We start from the raw sequence: 20,026 nt of genomic DNA, 5'->3' as shown, positions 1-20,026 counted from the left end.
CTTTATGACATGTGGGCTTCTTGAATCGAATTGCTCAGTATTTGACTTTCTGTGTCTGTTTTACTAATTCATGACGACTCACTTTAATTTGATTGCTTTTCCCTGCGATTCTACGCGGGTACGCTGCACGCGGGCTTCCCTCCCAGGCTGCAAGCTGCGACCTCATTGTGATTGTTGTGGCTACTGATCGTAAAGTTAGATTCGCCATCTATTAATCTTACCCTGTTTCAGAATCAAACAAGTATGGCTGATTCACAGGACGACAAGCTTTACAAAGCCGAATATGCGAAAAGCGGACGTGCATCGTGCAAGAAATGCAAAGAAAATATTGCAAAAGACTCACTGCGAATGGCTATCATGGTGCAGGTATGTGCCAACGTCGGTCTTTAAGTACAGACATTGGACAATTCAACGTCGTTATGAATTGCATGCATTCATTTGTACGCTACTTTGCAGGTTGAGTCAAGAACAAAAAAACTCCTTAAACTGCTTACATACTTTCTATTGGCCTGTCCCATCGTTATTTTATCGGTGCTTGCGATGATAGGCCCTCATTTTCGTAAGTGGCTTCGCAGTCTGGGATTGAATGAAAGGGATTTGATTCCTAAGGACCGGAGTCTGTTCTGTGGATATAGTATAGGCCCTGACACAATACATATTACTTCTAGCATTTATTCATCATTAAATTAAATCTGAAAGTTAACTTTAGCTAACCAGCTGTATGACAATTATTGTAAGAACAGCTGTTCTTGCGACAGGCAGTCACCAAGTTATTCCCCTACTTTGTATGAGGTGATAAAAACGACAAGAATAATTTGCTTGCAGTTATGAAATATAAGTATATTAAGTAGAAGTTGTACATTTGTTAAGTGTGGGGCTTAGTTGGGAAAGGTGATCAGCAAATCCCTCTAACTTCTTGAACTATTTACTTTAAATTCATTTACAAAAACTGAAGAAAGCAATTATAAGGACATCATGATTGAACCCTTTCCTTGTGGTCTTGTCCTCCACAGTCACCCATGTTTGATGGGAAGGTTCCTCACTGGCACCACTTCTCCTGTTTCTGGCTGAGGGCGGCCGCTCAGTCCACGGCTGACATCGCTGGCTTCTCTGACCTCCGCTGGGAAGACCAGGAGAAGGTCACAAAAGCCATCGAGACCGGAGGAGCAGCAGGAGGTCAGACTTCAACCGTTGACCTAACTAGGTTCAGTAAATCAGTACAAAGTGTCTGTCAGATCAGGGTCCCCCATCCCAACCCTGCATCTAATAAACATACGGTACATTGTTGGCCTGCTGTGGCCCAGCTGATGAAAATAAACAATCGGTATTCGGTTGTGAAATAAGATGCATTGACAAGTGAAGTGAACCAGAGGTAAAAGGTCAAATAGTTATGGTCTTCCTCCAACACTCCCTTCTTTCATAGGAAAAGGGGACGCCAAGGGCGGGGCCAAGGGAGAGAAAACGCTGAATGACTTTGCGGTGGAGTACGCCAAGTCCAACCGCAGCACATGCAAAGGGTGTGAGCAGAAAATTGAAAAGGTAAGAGTTGTAATTTTTTATATATCAATGGTTACATAATCATTTCACAGTACTTCCACATCAAATCAATTACTTTCTGACAAATAGGATGACAATAGTCTCTAAACATGTATATTACTGGTAGTCCTGTTTATACTGCTTAAAAGAGACTCTTGTTTACTATCCACAAAACTGTGCTACACAGTAATTATACAGTGCCAGAAAGCCATTGTTGGGCCATTTAAATGTATTAGGTCATGAAAACAACAGTTAAACTCCCAAGATGACATAGAAACGTAATGCAACGACAAAGAGATAACAGAAACATATACGGTAGGCAAACTTGCAAAGCACCATTTCCAGTGTGAGTGAGGTGTTCCCCTGGGCCCCTCCTGCTACAGGACCAGATGCGGGTCTCCAAGAAGACGGTGGACCCAGAGAAGCCCCAGCTGGGCCTGATCGACCGCTGGTACCACACGGCGTGCTTCGTGGGCCGCAGGGAGGAGCTGGCCTTCAAACCCGAGTACAGCGCCGCCCAGCTGAAGGGCTTCAACACGCTGAGGGCCGAGGACAAGGAGGAGCTGAAGAGGAAGCTGCCCACCGTCAAGGCTGAGGGGTGAGAGGGGTTTGTGCCGTCTCGGCCGTGGCGCTGCTGTCAGTTAAAAGGTGTAGGGAAGCAAGGACAGCAGTGCTATTTCGTTAACCCGGGGTAGTTCATCAGCTAGAACAGGGATTATTTTCAATGACATAAGTCGATTTACACACTGGTGTATATACATTTAGTAGCACTTTGAGTTTTTTCATACCACATTTGACCTGAGTTGACAGCCGAACGAAACGGGTGCTTCATATGTGTGTCCACCAGCCTTAGCTTTACTTGAATCGCGGTCAGGGCCCACTTGTGTACATTACTCACATGGTAGCTCGTTGGACCTCAAATACATAGTGTCTTGTTACCAACGATGTGACCTAGACGGGTTATTTAACCCCTGGTGGCCCCATCGCAGCTCGGCCCCTCCTGTCCGTCCCCCATTGTCCGACAGCAGAGGAAGATGGCCTTGAAGGACTCCCTGAAGACCTTCATCTTGTAGGCGTAGAGGAAGGGGTTGACGGCCGAGTTGGCGTGGGAGAGGATGATGGCGGTGAGCAGCAGCTCCAGCGGCACGGGGCAGTGCGGGCACAGCAGCAGGAAGCAGTTGATGACGTGCAGCGGGATCCAGCACGCTGTGAACAGGAAGAGCACCAGGAAGAGCGAGGTGGCCGTCTTCAGCTCCTTCTTCATGTTGGCCGCCCGCGCCGCCTGCCCCTCGGCCGCGCCGCCGCCGCACCGCTCGGTGGCGATGCGCCGCATCTGCCGCTTGACCGTCAGGAAGATCTGCGCGTAGATCAGGAACATGACCACCAGGGGCGCCAGCACGCAGGCGAAGAAGTTAAAGTAGACCATGTAGGTCATGTCCACCACCAGCACGAAGAAGCAGTAGCCCGACTCGGGCGGCGTCTTGTGCCAGCCCATCAGCGGCACCAGGCCGATGAGGAACGCCAGGACCCACGTCACCAGGATGACCAGGACGGCGTTGCGCGGCGTCATCAGCGCGTGGTAGCGGAACGGCATGAAGATGGCCACGTAGCGCTCCACGGCCACGGCCAGCAGGCTGAAGATGGAGCTCTGGGTCAGCATGATGAGCACGCTCAGCATGAGCAGGCACAGGTAGAGGTTGTGGCGGGGCACGCCCACGCCCGTCAGGATGGCGCACGGGATGGCCAGCGCCCCCACGCAGATGTCGGCCACCGCCAGGGACACCAGGAAGTAGTTGGTGACCGTGCGCAGCTTCCTGTTGAGCCCCACGGCGGCACAGACCAGCAGGTTGCCCACGGTGGAGAGGATGGCGATGACCAGCTCTGCCGCCATGTAGGGCACGTTGGGGGAGACCACCATGTCAGAGGAGGGAGGGGCTGAAGAGAGGGAGGAAGAGGTGGAGGACTGGATGGAGGTGGAGGAGGAGAAGTTCCAGAGAGGTTGCTGGGATGGAGCGGAGGACGGGGTTGAGGGGTAGAGGGTCGAGGTGTTGTTGAAAGAGGAGTTGTTCATGGTGCTGGTGATGTTGGCGTACATTCTCCTAAAGAGACAAAGACAAGAAATTTGATTAAAATATTCATGGCTACCGTGTGAGGCAATTTATTTGCATAAGTTTGACTAGAAAAAAGGAACGACAGCTACTGGTCAAAACGTTCAAAATGTTTTCGTCTTGTCTTCTCTCTAAACAACAAAAACACACCACTAAATCATAAGCGCTACTTACCCAAGTAGCCAGATGATATCGAAGTGGAATACTGGGGTGGGTCGAGAGCTTTTCCGGTGTGTTCTCTCTCAATCTCAGTAGTCGGTAGAAAGAGTCAATATTGATCTGAAGCCGTATCGCTACCTCAACTGAGATCACGACCCACACTCACCCACACTGCCATGTGGATGCACGCCTTCTGCAATGTGTCTCATAGAGTGGCTGTGGCTGGCTGTTATATAGACTTCACCTCTCCCTGATCTTACTGCAGGGGAGTGGCATGTTTTCTGCATGTGTTTCTCGTTCTGCTCTAGAGAATTAGATGGTGACCTTCACGGGAGAGTAATTAGGAAGAAGGACGGTACAAGGTGTGTTTCTCTGTCTTTGTCTGCCCTGTTTGTCTGCCCTGTTTGCGTGCGTGCGTGTCAATGTGTGTTCACGTGTCATTGTGTGTGTGTGTGTGTGCACGTGTCATTGTGTGGGTGTTGGTGGGTGTTTAGAAGGCGGTGCCAGGCCTCTGGGAGGCTGGTTCATTTCCGTCCTGATGGACGAGGATGGTGACATGTCCGGTGGTCTGTGGGGACACACACACATGTGCGTACTTGTTTTGGATTGTCTGAGGGGAGAGAGAGGGACACTAATGGGTTCCACTGATGAGGGAAGGTGTCTGGGATGCGTGCATCGATCTCTCCCTCACGGCCTCATTTAGGAAGTTTCTTCTTAAAGTTTCTTCAGGGGAAGTGAAGTTGTCAACAATCAAAATGTTTCCAAGGAGGGGGAATAGGCTTACAATGTAATTAGTCTCATTAAAAAATTGATGACTCGAGTTGGAAATGACCTGCTCACATTTATGAACTAAATCGGACATCTCTCTGGTCAGGAAGAGGAAGGCCGACGTGGTGGACGGCGATGCGGGCTCCAAGAAGCAGAAGAAGGAGGCGGAGGAGGAGAAGAAGAAGCTGGAGCTGCAGATGAAGGAGCAGAGTCAGCTGGTGTGGGGCATCAAGGACAAGCTGAGGCAGTTCTGCTCCACCAACGACATGAAGGAGCTGCTCATCGCCAACGGACAGGAGGTGCCGTCTGGAGAGTCCAACGTAAGGAATCGAGCCACTGTTTGTGTCTCATTTTCGATGTCCGTTCAATTTCTAAGTGCTTTATTGGCCTGTTGAGATTTCAAAGATTGCCAAAACATACTAGACAGTATACATAAAACACTTTCTCTCTATTTCAGCCTTTTGCCTTACTCTTTCTGCCTGCTTTTTTTTCTCTGTACCCCTCTTCTTGCTAACATTTTAGATGGCTGTGCTTCTATTTAGACTCATGTCACTGGGCCTGGTCCATCTTCCAAAACACAATCTCTTCATTTCTCTGTGATTGATCCATAGTCCACAGTGTATTCACAGAGGCCATGCTACGGCTAGCAGGAGGATGTGTGTCACGTCCAAGCTGTGTTTGTGGTGTGACAGGTCGTGGACTGCCTGGCAGACTGCATGGCGTTCGGGGCGCTCAAGCCCTGCGAGGAGTGCAAGGGCCAGCTGGTGTTCAAGAGCGACGCCTACTACTGCACAGGAGACATCTCCGCCTGGACCAAGTGTGTCGTCAAGACCCAGACGCCCAACCGCAAGGACTGGCTCACGCCCAAGGTCGGTCCCTTGTTTTTCATTGGCCTGTGAGCCGTGCTGTTAGGAAAACGGGATTTCTACTACTGGATGATAGCGCAGCTTGAATGGTTGGGGGAATGGAGTGAAGAGTTAGATGAAAGAAAAGGAAGAAGGCAAAGCTTTTCTCCATGACAACTCCTCTGTGTCCTCCCAGGAGTTCCATGAGGTCCCCTTCCTCAAGAAGTTCAAGTTCAAGAGGCAGGACCGGCTATTCCCCAAGGTGGCTCCAGCTCCGCCCACCGCCACATCTGCAGCCCGGCCCGTCCCCAGTGCCTCCAGCGCCCCCAGCAGGCCCCTCCCAGAAGGAGCCCCTGCAGGTGAGGGGAACACCCGTAGGGGAGATGTGACTTTCCTCCCTGTCACTTAGCAGGTGACAGCAAGCCCCTAAGTGACGATGTTGACTGAATCTGCGTGTGTGCCTGCTCTGTAGACAAGCCCCTGACAGGGATGAAGCTGCTGACCGTGGGCAAACTTTCCAAGAACAAGGAAGAGCTGAAGACCGCCGTGGAGGATCTGGGCGGGAAGATCACCAGCACCGCCAATAAGGCTGCTCTCTGCCTCAGCACCAAGAGTGAGTGGCCAATCAGCACCCACAGGGTGGATGCAAGCAGCTGCATGCAGATGACAACCAGTCAATTGTAAAAACCTTTTTAACTCTCCAAAGTTATGGTTAATTCACACATTTCCTGCTTTTGCTCTTGTCTCTCGCAGAGGAAGTGGAGAAGATGAGTAAAAAGATGGAGGAGGCGAAAGAAGCTGGTGTGCGTGTCGTTTCTGAGGACTTCCTCAAAGACATCAAGTCCTCAGGCAAGGCCGTCCAGGAGCTTGTCTCCCTGCACGGGATTTCCTCCTGGGGGGCCGAGGTCAAACTGGAGCCCCAGGCTCCAGCAGCGGCCTCCAAGTCTGGACCTCCGGCCGCCAAGAGCACGGGGAGAGTGAAGGAGGAAGAGGGTATGTACATGGCCGTTGAAGGTTCTGGATAGAACGTGGATGCATACCGATGGTTAACACCAGTAATGTACTGAAGTACATTGCGATAGCAACCATCCTTTTAAAAGATACGAATGTTGTTGTACTAAGTGTTCTTACTCGTGTTCCAGGTAGCAGCAAAGCCAAGAAGATGAAACTGACAGTGAAGGGAGGAGCAGCGGTGGACCCTGACTCAGGTGTGTGTGTGTGTGTGTGAGCCTGAGCGTGTCTGTGTGTCTTCTGCACTCTCGAGATTTGAAGCGTGCACACGCTTAACCAAAACCATCCTCGGCTCGTGTCTCGGCTGCTCAGGTCTGGAGAACAGCGCCCATGTGCTGGATCAGAACGGGAAGATCTACAGCGCTACGCTGGGTCTGGTGGACATCGTCAGGGGCACCAACTCCTACTACAAACTGCAGCTTCTGGAGGATGACGTGCACAAACGGTCAGTGAGGGTCACCGCTGAGGGGGACGGTCTGCACACTTTTACACCTGTTGATTCTCCCCTGCCGAATACTGAATATAAACTAAGATACAGGTTTGGGGCTAGCCGATGGTTGAGCATCTTAGATACATTTGAATACTCCATAATGTTTTCTCTTTTTCTAGCCCTTTCTATAACTCTCTCGTCTGGTTGTAGGTATTGGGTGTTCAGGTCATGGGGCAGAGTGGGCACCACTATTGGGGGCAACAAGCTTGACAAGTTCCATGATAAGAACTCTGCCATGGACAACTTCCTGGGTGTTTATGAAGAGAAGACGGGCAACGCCTGGGGCTCCTCCCACTTCACAAAATACCCAAACAAGTTCTACCCCCTGGAGATCGACTATGGCCAGGTAATGAGCCAACTCCCATCATTCAGGATTCACTTCCAGACATGCCACAACCCTAGCTTGCATTTCAAACTAATACGAAATGTAGAAAACTTGTTCCAAGTGAATGCACCAGGATCAGGCTCAGCCTAAGCGCCCTTGACCGGGTTTCCCAGATTCGTTAAGAAGCTCTTAACGCTAAGAGCTTCTTAAGAGCGTTCTAAGAACGCTCTAGAACGCTCTTAGAACGTTCCTAAGAAGCTCTTAGCGTTAAGAGCTTCTTAACGAATCTGGGAAACCCGGCCCTTATTGGTTCAGCAAACACCTGATTGGTCGTGTGGCGTTGTTTTGCTCACCAGGATGAGGAAGCGGTGAAGAAGCTCACAGCCAGCGCTGGCACCAAATCCCGGCTGGCCAAGCCTGTCCAGGAGCTCATCAGAATGATCTTTGATGTAGAGAGCATGAAGAAGGCCATGGTGGAGTTTGAGGTAGGGAGAAGTTTTAAGCATGCTTGTGCTGATACAAACTTTCTATTGTTCATATGGGCAATGATGAAATTGTGCTTCACAATCTGTTTCAAGTATGTCAGCGGTTTTGTGAAACGGGCCTTTGCTCTCCTACAGATTGACCTTCAGAAGATGCCCCTGGGGAAGCTGAGCAAGAGGCAGATCCAGAGTGCCTACGCCCTCCTCAGTGAGGTCCACCAGGTCAGCGGTCTACACACGCCCTCTGGGGCCCACTTATCAGTGCTGTGGTTTCCTTTCTGTCCCCTGAGGCCTGGGCTCCTGGACACAGGTTGAGACATGTTTTGGTCTCAAGCCCTTTTTCTTGTTTGCAGTCTTGGGTTAGCCTCACACCTGCCTGAAGGGAACCTTTCTACATTCCTCCGTGTGCTTTTCCTTACATCGAAAACTAGCTTTTCGGTGGCTTAAAGTGGTGTTTATAAAGGTGGAAGTTGCATTCGGTGACTCTGCAAGTCAGAGGTCCCAAGTTCAATCCCCAGTACGGGCAAGATGGGGTGGAAATGACTCCACCTGCTACACTAACGTCCCTGCCGTTGTTCTGTCTGCTCAGGCTGTAACCGACAGTGCTTCCGAGTCCCAGATCCTGGATCTGTCCAACCGCTTCTACACCCTCATACCTCACGACTTCGGCATGAAGAAACCTCCACTGCTCAGCAACCTGGACTACATCCAGGTACGATCGCCCGAGTGCTCCCTCTCTTCCGGATGTTTTCCTGCTCTCATCCTTCTCGTGGTTAGTGTCGCGAGCCTGCAGGGGAAAGAGAGAACTGGCTGTTTATTTTCCACCAATGACTTCCCGTCGGGCAGGCTAAGGTTGAGATGCTGGACAACCTGCTGGACATCGAGGTGGCGTACAGTCTGCTGAGAGGTGGAGCAGAGGACAACAAGAAAGACCCCATCGACATCAACTATGAGAAACTCAAGACCAAGATCGAGGTGTGGATCTTTTTTTATTCTGACTGTTCTCATTTCTGAATTAGACTTTCACAGTTCCGGCATGTTCCCCTTGACTCGAGGTACATCATTGACTACACAGTAAGGTGTCATCTGTATGTTTTTTGTCTGTTTTTTTCTTTTTTAGGTTGTCGACAAGAGCACCAAAGAAGCAGAAATCCTTCTGCAGTATGTCAAGAACACACACGCCGCTACGCACAACACCTACACACTGGAAGTAGAAGAGGTAAGTGACACGAGTTTTACTTCCATCGCCTGTGAGGGTGATCAGTTTTTTTTCTATCTACCAATGACCATATATGGTTTCTTTTGTGATGGGTTACTTTTCCCTCTCGCCTGCTAGATCTTCAAGATAGTCAGGGAAGGAGAGTACCAGAGGTACCGTCCCTTCGAGGAGCTGCCCAATCGCCAGCTGTTGTGGCATGGCTCTCGCACCACCAACTACGCTGGTATCATGTCCCAGGGTCTGCGTATCGCCCCACCAGAAGCCCCAGTGGTGAGTGTTTGGATGTTTTCACATATAGTCTTTTTTTAAACAACAGAGGACTTGGTTCTCTCTCTGGATGGTGCCTCAGTCCTCCTGTTCCCACTCTCTGGAGCTCAGACCTTTACTGCTTTGGATTATGGGTAGTCTTTGCTTTTTTATCACGTTTCTCATTTTATACATTTCTGCGCGTGGTAGACATTTGCCGTTTGAGGTGTTCTTCGTTCCGTATCTGGAGAAGAGCAGTAGTTTCTTCAGAGGGTTGAAGGGGACCAAGTGTGAAAACACCCTCATTCTAAATCCAACATTGCCACCTGCTGCTCAGGATGCCGAATGACATGATGGAATTGTACTCCTACTTATAATTGTGTTTGCACTTTCTAGACCGGTTACATGTTCGGAAAAGGTGTGTACTTTGCCGACATGGTGTCCAAGAGTGCCAACTACTGCCACACCTCTCAGTCAGACCCGGTGGGTCTCCTTCTACTGGGAGAGGTTGCCCTCGGCAACATGTGAGTGACAGACCATCAACTTTATGTACCTCTTATCAGCGAACCAATACATTGTACAATTATTCACATTTGATTTTTATTTACACAGGCATGAGCTGAAGAAGGCTTCACACATCACAAAGCTACCCAAGGGCAAACACAGTGTTAAAGGTATTAAATATTGGTTTGATTTTTTAAATATTTTCATAACCATGTCATGTGTAATCAAGGGGTTTAGCAAATCTACAGCAAAGGAAAATGCATAATGTCCTAGTATGTCTTTTAAGCTATAAGAAATGTAGGCTAGATACCCATTAAATGGGTTTTTATTTCAAGAAATGAGTCGTCATTATCACTGCTATGTGACTTCAGGGCATGTTTACCCCTTCTCCTTGTGCTAGGTGTGGGTAGAACTGCCCCTGATCCTAACGCCACAGTCACCTTAGATGGGGTGCAAGTGCCTCTGGGAAAAGGCGCCAACACCAACATCGAAGACACAAGCCTGCTGTACAACGAGTATCCTTTTCTAGCCCTCACCTCTGCTGTCTGCTTTAGGAATATCAGCATTACGATGTTTTTGGCTCATTTAATAGAGCGAAAGATACGGAAATACATTGTGACAGTAAGATGGTGATTGCTGAATGGTGATTTGTGTGCAGTTTGTCCCCAGCATGTTTCCCTTCACCATGCTACTCCAGATACATTGTGTACGATGTGGCCCAGGTAAACCTGAAGTACCTGCTGAAGACCAAGTTCAACTACCAGACCTCACTGTGGTGAGAGGCTTGTCTTTGACCAGACCGGCTCTCGAGATTGAGTGAAGAGGCCACCACTGTGGTGTCCAAAACCCCTCCGGCTTCAAGCCCCATACTCCGCAATGGAGGACATTTTTGACTGTGGAGCAATACTATGACATTTTTGGTTTTCACTGGATCTTAAAATCCAAGCCACTGTACACGGTGTCATTGCAGTAGCTGCTAGCCGTCCATTGTTCTGCCCATCATCCTCCTCAGTGTCTGATGCTCTTTGGAACCAGTGTTTCAGAGCTCAGTAGGGTTCAATTGAGGAACATCCCATAAAACATGGTTTTAAATAAGTGAAACGCCATCTTTTATTTTTGTATTTCTTATTTCCAACACCTGTGCAATTTGGCTGTTAAGGTTCTTTCGCATACTGTAAGTTTTCACTCCTCTGCATAAAGTCTTGCAACACCAACATTTTGGACAGGAAGGTGAGCATTGACTAGGTTAAGTTGGTAGATATTAGCTCTGCAACAAGTATGGTGCATATGTAAACAATGGCTAAATCTCCATAGTGACCACTGATAAATACATACTGTAGTAGACTGCAAGGATTACATTTTAAGTTGGGACCGTGTAATAGGCTGTTTTGTTTGTTTCTCTGAGTGTTTGTCAAGGTAGACTTTGGGAGAAACTAAGTTTGTGCTTAAATCTCTAGATGTATGTTAACTGACAACTGTAAAATAAATGCTTGATTGAGATTGTTGTTGATTGTCATTTTATTGGTCTTTGCCCAAAATGTTTTCCCCTTAACAGAACAAAGTCTTGGGGAATCTTACTTCAGAATGGTAACACTTGTTGAAAATGTAAGCCTTACAAATATGTTTGTTTGATGTTGAAGATATCCTGTAGTCGAAGCATTTGTGTTGTGAATGAAACGTCTATAATTGGAGGATTCACTTAGTGCTCCATAGGTTTTCCATATATACTTAAATATCATATGTGACCGTTTAATTCAAGCAATGTTTGCCACTAATGCTGGGGATATGAATAATATATTTCCTTGCCAAAAAATATTGAGTTTCAGTATTCCGCCGAAGTCAAATTGCCCTCCAAATACTCTCTGTCCCAGAATGCACCTTGACAATAGGGTCTTTGAAAAAGCGGCGCGGCTAAGTCAAGATGGCGGAGATGGACCAGCTGTTAGATGAGAGTGAGTAACAACATTAATTTAAAAGCAGTTTTAAGTTATGAAGACCAATTCACGAGGCGATTTTTTGTTGTATTAATGTGATGGAATGTTATTACTCATCAAATAATAATCGTGTCTTCTTCTTGAGGCGTTTTTAAAGTCGTTTTGTACACGTCAAAGAATCCGATCTGCAAGTCAGTTAGCTAGCAACGTAGCTCGCTAGCTGGCTAACGCTTTTTATTGCAGCCTGCAGGTACAGCTGTATGGCTAGCTTGGTAAGCAGCTAGTTGTGCATTAGCTGACATGCTAACTTACTAGCTGCTCTAAAAATAATGTCGGCCATGGGCATTCTAGCTTCTCCAGACTGCACACCAAGCACCAGATCTTTGAACTGGCTAGCGTTAGCTATTCATGTGTTTTTGTGTTGTTCTTGCTAGATTGTTAATATTTTACCCAGGTCACATATTATGTATCAATCAATGGTCTCTAAACCAAATGACAGACGGTGTTGATGTTGATAATAAGTTGGTAGCTAGCTAAGTGTTTAATGATCATCCGGAGACTAATCTATATGGCTTTATTATTAACCAGCAAAGTGGCTTGAGTATTTATTACCACGTTAAGAATAAGAACAAATGGCTCACTCACCACGTTTGATCTGTCAAGTAATATAAATTGTGTTAAGGGTACCTCTATTATAGTACTTGCTGTCATCGTATGAGAGAATGAAAGGTAACTTGGTTGACAGATTTATAATAAAATAGCCTATAGTCTCCAACTATATGACCAAATCCGATTACTAGTATAATAAACTAATAGTGTATATAATTGTCAGGTGTAAATTAAGTGATATTCATTTAATTAACTGATTGTGAATGCAAAATCACATATGATATATTTGATTTATTAAATTATTTAATTTGAAGACATATTAACTGTGACCCTCTCAAACTAATGCCCCATGGATTTTTGTTGCAGGCTCTTCGGCTGAGGCTCTGGTCAGCTTGAAAGGTAGTGCATTTTGTTGTATACAGTGAGGGACTAATCATGTCCCTGTAACCTTGCACATGCCGTTCCCCATACTCATTTGCATCTTCATGGTTTGCCTTCATAGACCCCATACATCCTGCAGATTTCCATCCCTCATTGGGTTAGGCATATTGGATAGCCTTTTATAACAGAGTAAATAAACTGGCACGTACGGTTGTGTGATTTGTTTTCTTGTCATCGTGTTCTGTATTTGTCTATTGCATTTGTATGTGGCTGTCCATTTGTTTTATACTCCGGACATAGAGAAAGCAAATTGTCGTATAGGGTTTGTGTCCTTATATCAGCGATTGTTTGAATTTCCAGAGGGCAGCTTGTCAAACAGTCTGAATGAGAAAAGCAGCCTACCAAGAGCTCACAATACCAGAGGACGTCACTCCCTGGCAACCATGGACACGGTGAGAGATAATCATATTTATCTAGACATTAGACCTCTCTAACCTACAAGAAAGGCCTATTCGGAGTCTGTGTCTGGTGATGCAATCAGTATCAAGGCGTTGGTAACTGTATCCCCTCCAGTCCACTTTGAATCTTCAGTTCATCCTTGATGACCGTTGATCACAGTGATGCATTACAAACCATCGAAATACTCTTCAATAGCATAGTGTGTTAAGAGGGGGTCGATCCCTCTCCTGTGAATCGTTGTCGTTTGGTCACGATGTACTGACTTGTATGTCTGCCTGTGCAGCCCACGCGGAGCTCCAAGAGGAGCCGTCTGTTCCGGGAGGAGGAGGAGCAGCAGCCCCGCCTGCCCTCCAGGTCACCCAGGAGGAGCCAGAGAGTCACCACCCTACCCCAGGTGAGGGCTCCACTACCACACAGTACCGCAGGACAATCCACTGACTTCCCGATGCTGTACTGTCCTGCCAGCTTGGCTGTTCAGCTCAGTCACTGCTGAAAGCGGCCACATGCTGCCGTTGGATTAGTGATAGTCTATGATAGCCTCTACTAACTCACTAGATCCAGTTCAGACGTGGCTGTTGTTACCTCACGTTACCTCCTTGCGTCTACCGCAGAAGTTTGCCAGTGTGACCACCCCAGACAAGAAGGCCTCCCAGAGGATTGGGCTGAGGCTGAGGAACCTCCTCAAGCTGCCTAAGGCACACAAGTGGTGCATCTATGAGTGGTTCTACTCCAACATAGACAGGTAGGCTCCCTCTTCCACTGCCAACTTGAGAGCACTGGGAAGAAATGGTTAAGCCGCATTCATTCAATACAGGGAAATCTCTGACATTAGCCGTCTAAAGTATTTACATGCACTTAGTCTTGTTTTATGTAATTAAAATGGATCTGGTATATTTGAACCAAAATGATTGTGCAATTGTAGGCTTGTCTACAGAGGGTGTGAAACCATATTTAAAGCAGATAAATGTATGGCCTAAGAATGGACAAATCTGTGCATGGATGAAATCTCTTCCTGACTATGCTGTCTCTGCCCTCTCCTGCCCAGGCCCCTATTTGAAGGGGACAACGACTTCTGCCTGTGTCTGAAGGAGTCCTTCCCCAACCTGAAGACCAGGAAGCTGACCCGGGTGGAGTGGGGCACCATCCGCAGACTGATGGGCAAGCCCAGACGGTACGGGCCGGTGCTGCCAGGGCTGTTAACCTGACCACTTGTTTACCGCTTGGTCCTGGATCAGACACTTACAAAAGGAAGCCTTGTTGGCAACATAAGAAGATGGTTGTTGTCCGAGTTAAGGATATTAGACAAAGTCAGAAACGATATGTTTTGAAAAGAAGCAGTGTCTTCTTGACAATCGTTGTTTTCGGGCGTGCTGTTCCCTCGTTCTTCCGAGGCTGTTTGTAAACGTGGTTCCCCCTCGCTCCAGGTGTTCGTCTGCGTTCTTTGCGGAGGAGCGGACGGCGCTGAGGCAGAAGCGGCAGAAGATGCGCCTGCTGCAGCAGAGGAAGCTGTCCGACGTGTCGCACTGCAAGGACCTCCCCGAGGAGATCCCCCTGCCTCTCATCATAGGAACCAAAGTCACCGGTAAAACACACGCTCACGCCAACACAACACGCAGATAGTGTGCGTGTGTGTGTGTGTGAAAACGCTCATACTTACAGTCGCATCTGTGTGCTCCAGCTCGACTGCGAGGGGTCCACGACGGCCTGTTCACCGGGCAGATAGACGCCGTGGACACCAGCGCTGCCACCTACCGCGTCACCTTCGACCGCAACGGCCTCGGCACGCACACCGTGCCGGACTACGAAGTGCTGGTATGCCTGCCGAAGACACCGCAGCATTTCACTCATCCTCCATAGGGCTTTCTCATATGGAGCTCCTCATAGGGCTTTCACCTATGGAGCTCCTCATAGGGCTTTCACCTATGGAGCTCCTCATAGGGCTTTCACCTATGGAGCTCCTCATAGGGCTTTCACCTATGGAGCTCCTCATAGGGCTTTCACCTATGGTGTGGCCAGGTGCAATACATTGTGAAGTATTGGGGGAGGCGCCGAGGGAGGGAGGGAGGCATAAGTAAATAATGGGTTATTGTTTCTAATGCACACATTTGTACACATGATTCAGTCTAACAATTGCCAGGCAAAACAAATTGAATGTGTAGGCGTAGAGATGTGTATGTGTGTTTTGTAAACCCACGGTACAGTATAACGCACACACACACTGTGTGTCTTTGAGGACAGCTGAGCGATATGTCAACAGAGGTATTGAAGCTAGATTGTTTGTGTTGTTCCCTTGGCAGAGCAATGAGCCCAATGAGACGATGCCCATCTCGGCCTTCGCTCAGAAACAGCGGCCCTCGCGCTTCCAGAACTTCCTGACTCCGCCCAGAGGGCCCTATCCCTCCTCCACAACTCCTGTCCTCATGGTAACAGTGGGAGGTTGCATTTCAAATGTTGTTAATGCTGGGGGGATTAGAACTACAAAGACCAGTATGCACGGCTGTGGTTAAACCCATCTGAACAATGGGATATTATGTTTTATTTAATCTGCTTCTAAATTGAATTTTGTTGGTGTTCTCAAGTAGTAGTAACTCGAGTGTAAACGTTTACATTTGTCAAGAGTGACAGCATTGTTTCTCTTTGTTTTCTACTCCATTAGCTCTGTCACTTAAACAAGTCTAAGAATGGCCAAATCTGACGCCTCTTTTTCCTCCCCGGACAGGACAACGACCCTCTCATCAGCCAGTCACCATGGAAGAGCAAACTCGCCGGGACAGAAGGAGACACCCTGGGGGGGTTCCCCGTCAAGTTCCTGGTCCAAGTGGTGCGTCTCATATCCCCTCCTCTGGGAACACCCTCTACCGCTTTCTGGCAGTTTCTATGAATGTCGTTTAGTCTTTTCTGTTTTGAGAAGCACGTGGGCAGTGACTCGCATTAAAACGCACTCTTCCATCTCTTCCCAGACGAGGCTCTCCAAGATCCTCATGATCAAGAAGGAACACATCAAGCACTTGAAGGACATGAACACGGAGGCTGAGAAAATGGTGCGCTCTTGGCATATTCTGTATTTTTAGTCATTTATTTATCACTGAACTTGTCACCTTTTTGTCAAATATTGCTTAGTGCAGCTATCACGACATGAATTATTTTCCGCCGTGCAAATCTGTGTCGAGTTTAGCTGAACTTGAGCACATTACTGCCAATCTAGGTGGCCCCTTCTTGTATTTGCCCTTGCGTTGGTATGTAACTGAGCTGTGTGTGCAGAAGTCCTACTCCATGCCCATCGGCCTGGACTTCCAGAAGCGCTACGCCACCACGGTGCTGGAACTGGAGCGGCTCAACAAGGACCTGAACAAGGTTCTGCACCAGGTGCAGCAGTTCTGCTGCGAGGTGAGGGGACGCCGCCCCGGCCTCAACACACTTCCTTTTTGGAATCTCTCTCCGGGTTCCTCTTCTGTCTCTCTCTCTCTCTCTCGGTTTCTCTCTCTCTCGGTTTCTCTCTCTCTCGTTTCTTTCTCTGTTTCTGTTGTTCCACAGTTTCCGTGTCACAACTCATCTCTGGGAACTGCTCTGTGTTGACTGTGTGTGTCCGTGTGTCCAGCTGGCTCCAGACCAGGGCATGGCACCCGCTGACCGTCCCACCGAACTCCGGCGGCGCTGTGAGGAGGAGGCCCAGGAGATGGTGCAGCAGACCAACTCTCTACGGGACGAGCAGCAGTGCGTGTCCAACCCCAACCTCACCCACCTCATCTCCGGCCTCACCGCCCTCCTGCTGCAGATTAAGGTTTGGGGACTTTCCGGGCCTCGCAGGACAAATGCTTTGAGATGCGGTCTTCACTTTTATCACACACTCTCAGTGGGACTCGAGAAACTTCATTTCAAACCTTGTTTAATGTTAGTAAATAGTTTACACACGCATACATACTGATGTTTCGGAATGGATATTGTTGGTCTAACTGCCAGTTTGTTTACTTATATTCCAGTGTTTAGCTGAAGGAGGCGACCTGAATTCATTTGAGTTCAAATCCCTGACAGACTCTCTGAATGACATCAAGAGTTCGATAGACCCATCCAACCTCAGGTTTGTTTGCCCCCCAGCCTAAAGACATTACTCTTTGTCAATGTCTCCTTCTCTAAGGAGAGGCCAGAAATGGTTTCATAAGGGCGGTGTAACTGTATCCATGAGGGAGTGTACTAAGTTTGGGTGTGCGTGCTCGCCTGTCCTTTTTTCCAGTTGCTTCCAGAACAACGTGGAGATCCACGTGGCCCACATCCAGAGTGGCCTGAGTCAGCTGGGAAACCTGCATGCTTTTGCTGCCAACAATACCAACACGGTCTGAGCGCCCCTCAGCACACGCAGGCACACTGCTCCCCTCAGCACACGCAGGCATGCAGCATTGCTGCTCCCAAGACCCAGGGATGGAGCTTTCATGCCCCATCTTAACTGACTGAAGCAAACACAGATATGTTCATTGACTTAAGATGCACCCTGAATTGGACTTCCAAATGTTTGTGTGATGAAGAAATTGTGGGAGAATATCTTATTTCTTTGAAGTCCAGCTTGTTTTTATTGTAGTTTGGAAAGAGTTTTTCCACTTCATGTCTCTAAAGAAACTGATCACTCTGTTAGGTGGCTTAGGGTCACATATTTACAGAGCAAATTCCAGTTGTATAATATATTCTCTCATTTCATGTGCCATACAGTACTTTGAGCAGTTTCTGTAATCCATATTTATTTATTTTTGAGAGGGGGTAGGAATTGTTATATTTGACCATTTTAAAGTTTCCCTGCGAGTCCATGTTTTGTGTTGCTTTACTCCACTGGTAGAAGGCACAGGTGAAGCAAAATATTTTTTTGTAAAATAGTTTATTGTAGATATTTGTACAATACCTTTATGATTACTAGGATTTATCGTCCACATTTCTGCAATGTATTCAGAAATGGCTTTTGTATTTTTTGTGTGCACTGAAGAGATTCTGGTATTTTTCTAAATAAGAATTGTTGGTTTCTTTTCTGACACCAATGAGTAAAATGGATTTATCATTTTTAATTGGACATTGCTGTTGCTGCAACCTCACTGAGACCTACATCACTGGTGTAACCTAAATTTGAGTGCTAAATTAACTAAAACAATGAAAATATCTGTTCTGAGAATCTCCTTTCACCATTGGTTTTGTAAAGCTGTATATGGGAATGTCGTGTGGCATTTGTAAATACTGTTGCTGTTTTTTTTATATTAAACACAGCAAAGCAAATTGCTATTTTCTCCTCTTGGCCTATCCTGTATTTTGGAACTGTTGAACACTTGGGAACAGGTTACATTACATATTCCATATTTTATTTAGCATGATTGGTATAGGACATTAACGTTTTATAATAAATACATGTCTCTTTTTAGTAAACGTGCATACATTTTGAAGGCATAAACGTTTGAGTAAAAAAACTAACTAAATTGGCAAACATTTCCAGAATTTAGAAAATATTCAAATAAAGTCTCCAAAGCCGGCCATAGTGCTGTTTTCCCAATCGGAATCCGAATCAGAGAATTCTTGCGCAATGTTCGCACGGTCTGGAGAGAACTGATCGAAGTTAGGCCTTGTCTTGACCTGAAGCTGCTGGACCTGACAAGCATGAATTGGCGAAGACATGTTGAAGTTGTTCTGTGATGGAATAGGAGGGATTACCACCTTCATCTCCGGCCCAATGGTCTTGTTCGGTGGGAAGTTGTCATACTCAACTAGAACATGTTTTGGGCCCACGCTGCTATTTAGAGCAGTGAGATATTGTCCTTTTTCTTTGAGATAAGAATGAACATTAGTGCATGGGCCTGTCAGACCAAGCTCGTCCTGTTGATCGACCATAGGCCTACACCTGTTTCCTTCAATGGCTGCGTCGTAGACAGATGGGATTGTGATGTGTTCGTAGCTTCCCGTTTTCGCCGGAAGGGTAGCAGTGTGAGCCTCCTCGGTCCCGGTATGGAGTGGATGTCGGAAGTTGTCCCCCTGTGAGAAGTTAGGCAATCTCTGCATCTCTTGTTGGGGCATTCTATTCTGAAGCGCCGATGGAGCCTTGGAAACGGCGCCACTGAACTTTACACTTGTTCCAACTTGGCGACGGGACTTTGCGCGCCGGTTCTGGAACCATACCTGAAAAACAAACGGCTAGTTATATTCTGGTTGTATCCTGTTTTTTCCCCAGACCTACTGTAGCCACATTTAATTTCAATAGAAAGTAACGTCTAGTATAGCCGACCTGAATCCTGGACTCCGGAAGCCCAGTAAGGGTTTCCAGTCTCTCGCGAAGGTAGATGTCGGGGTATTGGGTGTCCGAATAAACCTTCTCAAGAACCTCAATCTGCGGTTGTGTGAAGTTGGTTCTCTTTCTCCGATGGGTCAGCAAAGCCATACTGTCCGCTCTTGGCCCAGTAGGGTTTGCAGGCCTACAGTTGAAGTTTACCATGCCACTGGCACCGTAATCTGTATGAAATAAACACAGAATTGCATGAGTATGAACACAATATTAAAATACTTTGTGATATGCTATATGCTATAAAAAATAAGCCTCCATTTACTGCCCCAGGGCCTAGGCTACTCACACACCTGAATGCGTCACGCTGCTTCTATCCAGATGTCCCTCATGATACATCTGGAACCGACTGAAGTCTCCGACCCGCAGTTTTCCATGGACCGAAGACATGTTGCTCATCTTATTCCCAGACTCTAAATGGCCTCAACGACTTGTTGCTGGTCTTATATTCATCACGGTCATCTTGTGATCAAAGAGACGTGTTAACGTGCGGGCCATTAGAAACGGCTGGCACTGAAACAGCTTTACACACGACATCAGACGCGTCCAGTGGCGAGCTAAACGTGTGAATAAGTGACACCCTGAATGACGGCGTGAGCTAAAGTCGTTTTAATGGAATATGCACGTTCAATACACATTTCATGAG

General features: G+C 47.4%; 3 protein-coding genes and 1 pseudogene across 4 annotated transcripts; 2 read left to right on the top strand and 2 right to left on the bottom strand.

Moving 5' to 3' along the window:
• The first annotated feature begins 161 nt into the window (after positions 1-161).
• Positions 162-11,193, top strand: parp1 (poly (ADP-ribose) polymerase 1). The gene is made up of 22 exons (XM_067242150.1): positions 162-366; positions 1,014-1,176; positions 1,424-1,539; positions 1,920-2,134; positions 4,678-4,891; positions 5,264-5,440; positions 5,613-5,775; positions 5,889-6,029; positions 6,170-6,409; positions 6,559-6,624; positions 6,740-6,872; positions 7,068-7,263; positions 7,599-7,727; positions 7,863-7,946; positions 8,314-8,436; positions 8,571-8,699; positions 8,845-8,943; positions 9,061-9,213; positions 9,586-9,713; positions 9,802-9,863; positions 10,094-10,208; positions 10,391-11,193. The coding sequence occupies exons 1-22, from the start codon at positions 244-246 to the stop codon at positions 10,470-10,472; spliced, it is 3,051 nt and encodes a 1,016-aa protein (XP_067098251.1). The 5' UTR covers positions 162-243; the 3' UTR covers positions 10,473-11,193.
• On the bottom strand, positions 2,329-3,631 carry LOC136947914 (adenosine receptor A1 pseudogene; annotated as a pseudogene).
• Positions 11,194-11,593: 400 nt separating the features above from the next.
• Positions 11,594-18,323, top strand: lin9 (lin-9 DREAM MuvB core complex component). 2 transcript variants are annotated; one of them, XM_067241567.1, is made up of 15 exons: positions 11,594-11,645; positions 12,603-12,635; positions 12,978-13,069; positions 13,360-13,470; positions 13,688-13,818; positions 14,122-14,247; positions 14,501-14,658; positions 14,755-14,888; positions 15,374-15,499; positions 15,796-15,897; positions 16,037-16,117; positions 16,338-16,463; positions 16,675-16,857; positions 17,057-17,154; positions 17,308-18,323. In XM_067241567.1, the coding sequence occupies exons 1-15, from the start codon at positions 11,615-11,617 to the stop codon at positions 17,411-17,413; spliced, it is 1,638 nt and encodes a 545-aa protein (XP_067097668.1). In that variant the 5' UTR covers positions 11,594-11,614; the 3' UTR covers positions 17,414-18,323. The 2 variants fall into 2 exon arrangements, with proteins under 2 accessions (XP_067097668.1, XP_067097667.1); XM_067241566.1 differs by having other exon boundaries at positions 15,374-15,505.
• A 227-nt stretch (positions 18,324-18,550) lies between these two features.
• Positions 18,551-19,770, bottom strand: mixl1 (Mix paired-like homeobox). Its single transcript, XM_067242308.1, has 3 exons — positions 19,674-19,770; positions 19,327-19,550; positions 18,551-19,220 (listed from the first exon to the last, which is right to left on the bottom strand). Exons 1-3 carry the CDS (start codon positions 19,768-19,770, stop codon positions 18,558-18,560), a joined length of 984 nt encoding a protein of 327 aa, XP_067098409.1. The 3' UTR covers positions 18,551-18,557.
• Positions 19,771-20,026: the final 256 nt, after the last annotated feature.

Source organism: Osmerus mordax, chromosome 8, assembly GCF_038355195.1.
Source record: "Osmerus mordax isolate fOsmMor3 chromosome 8, fOsmMor3.pri, whole genome shotgun sequence".
In the NCBI taxonomy this organism is placed as follows: domain Eukaryota; kingdom Metazoa; phylum Chordata; class Actinopteri; order Osmeriformes; family Osmeridae; genus Osmerus; species Osmerus mordax.
The sequence above is the reverse complement of the archived record's forward strand: the minus strand, read 5'-3'. Positions and strand labels throughout refer to the sequence as shown.